This window comes from Nannospalax galili, unplaced genomic scaffold, assembly GCF_000622305.1.
Source record: "Nannospalax galili isolate Female #2095 unplaced genomic scaffold, S.galili_v1.0 scaffold1409, whole genome shotgun sequence".
NCBI lineage: Eukaryota > Metazoa > Chordata > Mammalia > Rodentia > Spalacidae > Nannospalax > Nannospalax galili.
Window position 1 is genome coordinate 255,260 of NW_008359780.1, and position 6,378 is coordinate 261,637.

Here is a 6,378-nt window from a genome sequence, read left to right on the forward strand (position 1 = left end):
AGGCACACAACATTATGTCCAACTTTATTTATTTATTTGTTATTTTTATTTTATGTGTATGAGTATATTGCCTACATGTATGTAGATGTACCAATGTCATCCAATGCCTGTAGAGGTCAGAAGAGGGTGTTGGATTCCCTCGAACTGGAGTTATAGATGGTTGTTAGCCACCATGTAAGTGCTGGGAATCTAACCTGGGTCCTCTACAAGAGCAGTCAGTGCTCTTAACCACTGAGCCATCTCTCCAGCCCCTCTTTCCATTTTTTAAAAACAATTTCTACTCATTCATTTCAGTTCCTAATGGCTTAATTTTATCTAAATATACAACAAGCAGCAAGTCCACATGACAGCATCAGACTGTACTTAAAAGTCCAGTGGGTACCACCACTCCCTTCATCCTGTTCACAACTGTGGGAACGCCTCACCCCATGACAGCACTTGGTTAGCCATTTAAGCCCCATCAAAGTAGGGGCTGTCTGTTTCATGTTCCTATATAATTTCAATAATTAGAAAGTATTTGACACATGGTAAACAATACATTTTTGGAGGAAGTAGGGAAAAAAAGAAAAAAAGAGTGAGAGGGAAAATGAAAGAAAAATGACAGAGAGGGAGAGGGTGAAATGGGTGGATGGAGGGAGAGAGGATGGAAGGAGAGGTGGATAGAGAGAAGGGGCAGAGGTAAGACACATGTAAGGAAGATGCCGTGCAATTTCTTGTTCATAATGCCCTTGCTGATAGACCCAGAGCCCTATGAATGTAGCTCACTTCATCTCTGCACCCTCAGTAAATCATACAGCACTTAACTCATCTTAGCCAACTAAGATTTAATGAATAAATTATTAAATAAATAAATGAACACATGTGTTTGTATACAGTGTTGGTCTCAATACTTTCGAAGTTCTTCAAGAGAAAAGCCAGTTCCCCCAAAGAGAGAGACATAGGCTTTGCCTCTTGTCTGCAGAGAGGGTGTGTAAGCCCAGTGCCTTGCATGAACCGAATCACAGTTCAGAAAACATCCTTAATGGTCACCATTCACCAAAACCCTGCCAGCAGAAAATCCAGTAATTATATAGATATCAGATAAAAGACAACATAGAAACAGAGCAACCGGAACCTACTCATGTCAAAGAGGTCCTTCCGTGGGCTGCTCTCTGTGCTGCTGATTGTGGCTGGCCAGACATGTGGAGGGGCTGGCTGGGTGTTGACATAGGTTGGTAATTCTCCTGCAGGAGCCAGGTGTACTTTCCCTTCTGGTGTGCTGTAGATGTCCAAGGAGGCTGCAACAAGAAAACGAGCCTGTTGCCTCAGCATGGAGATGCTTTTCCTGCCTCTGCCTGGCCACACACACTCCGTGGAGGAGCTTCTCACCACCCACACTCCATGGAGCTCCACCTATTCTCCAAGGAACATCTCCTCAAGCCTACTGGTAATAATGTTCTTCCTCTAAGCCTGGCAGCGCCATGTCCTGGTCAGGATGCTTCCCAGACCTTCATTCCAAAACAGGAACCTACAAGTACTGGGGTGGGCACTGATGGTCAAAGGCCTTACCCAAGATGGATATATAACTCGACAATGTCCTAGGACCCTGGCAACCTAGCAGGCAAATACCCAACCTGTCCTCTTCTTCAAAAACATGACCACTGCCTTGGTTTAATTGCTCTTTTATATTTACTTTGGTTTTGTTGCTGTTGTTTTTGAGACAAGGTCTCATGCAGCCCAGGCTGGCCTCAAAATCACTGTGTAACTGAGGCTGGCCTTAACTCCTGATCCTCCTGCCTCCTGAGTGCTGGGATAACAGGTATGCACCACCACACCTGGCGCAATTTCTGTTTTTTTAAGGTGGTTGTGAATGCTCTGTTAATTATAAAAAGCCTCCCCCTGTAAGTTGAGATGCTCTCCTTCAAAACAGCTGCCACTGCTGAACTGGGTTGGGCAGATGACTGAGCAGCCCCCTCCTCTGAGTCAGTGACAGTGCATCAGGGGGACCTCTCAATGGGCCAGAAGGGTACTGAGACTGAGTCCAGGGTGCCAGCTGTTCTCCCACCCAGAGGTGGTATTCAAGTATTACTTAAATAATTCTTTCTGTGTGTGACTATCTCTAATTCACCTGCACAACAGTGACTCTTTGTTAATGCTCCCTTAGGAAGAATAGTTACCAGCAAATTCATGAATAAATTCTTATTTGTTCTATGGAAAAAGATACTTACTGATTTTTTAAAATAAAATCTTGGATTCAGGCATGGTATTCATGCCTGTCATCCCAGCACTCAGAAGGCTAGGGCAGAAGGTTGGCTACAAGTTCAAGGCCAGCCTGAACTATCTAGCAAGATACTATATTACAAAACACCAAAGCAAAATTAATTAAAGATATAAGAACTTGAAACTTTTTTGGGCTATGGAGTCTCGAGTTTCCATAGAGCATCCATTTTGCCAGTCCCCAGGGCCTCACACTGCTACTCTGCAGGAAGAGGGTAAACCCCAGGCCATCACACCTCCTATGTGCTTCTTGTCCTCTGGCTTTGCCTCTCACCTTGCCTGACGGGTGCTCGCTGCCAGTCTTCGCCAAATGTATCTCCTAAATGTTTTCCCTGGTAATAAGTTTGCTCCTTTCCTGAAAACTAGAGACATGTGTCAACATACAGAAAGGAAGAATCATCTTCTTCTCATTCACCATCTTTGCAAGCCAAGGTGGGGTTTTTACAGGGTGAGGACAGACTCCTTGACACTCACTTTTCCCATCACACAGCACAGCTGGCATTACATTGGACAGATGAGCTTGTGTAGGTGTGAAGGAAAAGCCACAATCCCCTCACTGCTGCAATGCTCTCCTCGTTTTCATGACCCCCACATTCCCTCCTGAGAGTGACCAAAGAGAGTTCTCCCTATATAGCTGGGTTACTCAGGCACCACCTCCCATCCAACTCGTGTGCCCGTGGCCATCCACAGTTGGGGAAGCCCACCCCCTGAGAACCAGGATCTTCAATGTCAAAGTCTTCATGTCAATGCTGTTTTTACATTTTTATTGGTGCCACTATCACTGACAAAAGTAGGTAAAATTAAAAATATTTAGAGCTGGAAGTGTAGTTCAGCATCCCATGCACAAGGTTATGGGTTCCATCCTAGCACCCCAAAAGAAAGAATTTTTAAAGCCACCTATAAAAGATGGAGACATAATATGTAATAGTTTAAAAAAGAAATTTTGATGTTACTTAACTCAACTTTTGAGTTAAAGATTACTTGAGTTGGAGGGTGTGGTAGTTAGTTTTAATTGTCAGCTTGACACAACCTCGAAGCATCTGGGAAGGCAGTCTCAGTGAGGGAATGTCTACATTGGGTTGGCCTGTGGGTGTGTCTGTGGGGCATTGTCTTAATTAGGTTATGAGGAAAGACCAATCCCACTGTGGGAAGCACCACTCCCTAGGCAGGGAGAATTATACAAGGGTGGAGAAAGTCAGCTGTGCATAAGCAGGCAAGCACAGGAACACGTGTGTATTCACTTCTCCCTGCTCTTGAGTGTGGGTGTGATGTGATCAGCTGCTTCAAGCTTCCATGACTTCCCTGAGGTTGACAGACTAATCTGGGACCATACCCAAAGGAAACCCTTTCTCCCCATTTCTTTTTGTCAGGGTATTTTATCACAGTAACAGAAACAAAAGTAGAATAAAGTGGGGATGAATAAAACAGGAAAATGCACAAAATTCTCAAAATGTAAGGAGCTGGGTCCATTCTTTTCAGGGCACCCAAAGTATCAGGGCCTTTGAAAAGTCTCACATCTTCTCTTTCCCTCATTACAATCATAGAACAGAGGGCTGGTCCTAAGGCAGAGAGTGCTCCAATTCATATCCCAGGACAGTCACTGTGATTTCAAGGCACTTGGCTAATGCATTGCTCTGTGGAACTTCAGCCAGAAATAAAAAGAAAGAAGCAAAAAAAATGTCAGTAGAATTCCACCCAAGAAGAAAACCCTGAGACTTACCTGGGCTGCATCAGGAGCATGGGGTCTGGTTTTCAGTCGAGCATCAAGAAACCCCCCTGGAGGAGGCATCTTGCTAGGAACACTGTTGTAGTATGGGTGGTCAGGGCCATCTCCCTCCTCTTCTGTCCATGGCTCATCCAAACTCTGCATTCTGTTAAAAACAGATTTTCAGTGACTTCCATCCAAAATTGAGCATACAGGCAGAACCAAAGAATTGAACGTCAGTGCCTCTTACAGATACAAACCATTGTATATGGTTTAAGAAGACTTTCCACACCCACAGGTTCACACGTTGGAGGCTTGGTCCCCAAGGTGGCAGTGTTGGGAGGTGATGGGACCTTTAAAAAATGGAGTCTTTCAGCCGCAAAGGGACATCTATATCAGGCCCCCACATAAAGCACAGGGACCATCACAGAAGAGAAGGTGGAAAGATTGGAAAAGACAGAGGTTGAGGAGGACCAGAGCGAAACTGCATCTTCTGGACAAAACTGTGGCACTCATGAACTCATATCAGCTGAGGAATCCTGCACAATATCTGTATAAGATCAAGCCAATCAACATTCCAGCACTGGTGGGGGATCAGGAGCCCCAAACCCTAACTGAGGAACTACTGACAGTTGATGGCTTCTAGGGGAGGAGGAGTCCATTTTCTTTAAGGGTGTGGCCCCTCATAGGTTCACCACTCTCCTGTGGATGGCCCCACATTCAAGTGTATGGGCAGCACAAATTGGACTTAGTGGGTTATTTTAAGATGAGGACACAAAGTTGGAAGACAGTGGGGAGGTGGGAGTGGATCCAGGAGTTAGGGGAAGGAATGGGGGTGAATATGATCAAAATACATTGTATGACATTAAAGACACATGCAAACATCTAAGGGTCAGTAGCAATAAAAATGTAGGAAACAACTTATTTTAAAATGAAATGGAGATCTTCTTTAAAGGGTAAAAACTCATTCAATTTTATATCTTACAGGGTTTATACTGAGTTCAATATTGCATAACTGTATTAATTCCTCTGTGAACCTAAAAATTTACAGCCACTTTTGAAAGAGATGTATCCTTGCTCTGGAGTGTGTTACTGTCTTAAAGCTGTAATGAAATGCTTCTAATCACGTGGCCATTAAAATTTTTTTTTAATTAAAAAATAATAATTCTTCACTTCCCTCTGCTTCCCTGGGCCTGCATGACCCGCTGCCTCTCTCCGGGTAAGTCATTCACACCCTCCAGGCTTTGACTCTCCCAGCCTCATTCAACCCCCACCCCCCACCCAACCCCCATCTCTCCTTCTAGCCTGGGTCCTGTCCCATTCCTTGTCTTGGTGCCCCAGACACCAGGGAAACCACCACTGCTGCCTGGTCCTTTCCATCCAGACCAACCCAGTTCCTTCTCACCATCCCCAAGAGCCCTCTGGGCCTGGTCCTGCCCTCACTTCTCTCTGCTTCCCTCAGATGCAAGGCCCACAAGCCTGTTTCCTGGATGCCAGGGCTGAGCTCTCCACCTGGGGCCACCACTGCTTCCTGATCCCTGGCATCCAGACAGACTTACTTCCTTCTCGAGGTCCCCAGGAGCTCTCTGGGCCCGGTCCCGCCCTCACCTCCCTCTGCTTCCCTGGGCTTCACAACCCGCCAACCTCTTTCCTAGACACCAGGGCTGACCTTTTGGCTTCCTGATCCTTTGCATCCAGACCAATCCAGTTCCTCAGTGCAGTCACCAGGAGCCCTTGGGGCCTCTTCCCACCCCCATCACCCTTTGCATCTCTGAGTGTCATAGCCACCAACTGCCTGAGACCAGCATCTTTCCTGGGCCCTGCTCCCAGGCCAGTCCAACTCCCAAATTCCCGAGGCCAAAATCTTTCCTGGAGGGGTCCACACCTTAGGAGAAAGCCTGGGAGCATCTGATCCTCATCTGACTTGGGCCTCTGTGGGAACTCCTGAAGACAAAAGCAATCCGGCCACTCCAATATAAAATCAAAAGAACAAATATAAAATCAAAAGAGAGAACTGGAAGCCTAGAAGAACCAGCTTTTCATGCCCCCAAAGTAAACCACAAAGGCACATAAAGTTTACAAAAGGAAGCAGATCTAAACTAAACAAAGGAAGGCTTGAGTCTCACACAAGAACCAGAGTCTACAAAAGAAATCCCCCTGCCAAAGCCACAGACAAAAAATAACATGAAAAATCAAAATAATATATCCCCACCAACTATCATCAGCCCTCTAGAAGAGTACAATGAGAACTCCCTAGAGATAACACAGGTCACGGACTTCAAAACAACAATTATAAACATAATAAAAGAATTCAGTGAAATTAAGACCACACAAAGAAATCAAAGAACTGAAGGAAGATAGGGATAAACTTCTGAATGAATTCAGAAAAGAGTTAGAAATAGTGATGAATACTCAGG

General features: G+C 45.3%; 1 protein-coding gene across 3 annotated transcripts in view; it reads right to left on the minus strand.

The window, feature by feature from the left end:
• Nucleotides 1-6,378, minus strand: part of Shc3 (SHC adaptor protein 3) — a 219,120-nt gene that overhangs the window by 55,674 nt on the left and 157,068 nt on the right. For all 3 annotated transcript variants that reach the window (XM_029558971.1, XM_029558969.1, XM_029558970.1), the window contains 3 exons: nucleotides 3,977-4,127; nucleotides 2,531-2,618; nucleotides 1,119-1,277 (listed from right to left, as the gene is read on the minus strand). In XM_029558971.1, coding sequence (XP_029414831.1) covers nucleotides 1,119-1,277; nucleotides 2,531-2,618; nucleotides 3,977-4,127 — 398 coding nt within the window. The remainder of the gene's footprint in view (nucleotides 1-1,118; nucleotides 1,278-2,530; nucleotides 2,619-3,976; nucleotides 4,128-6,378) is intronic.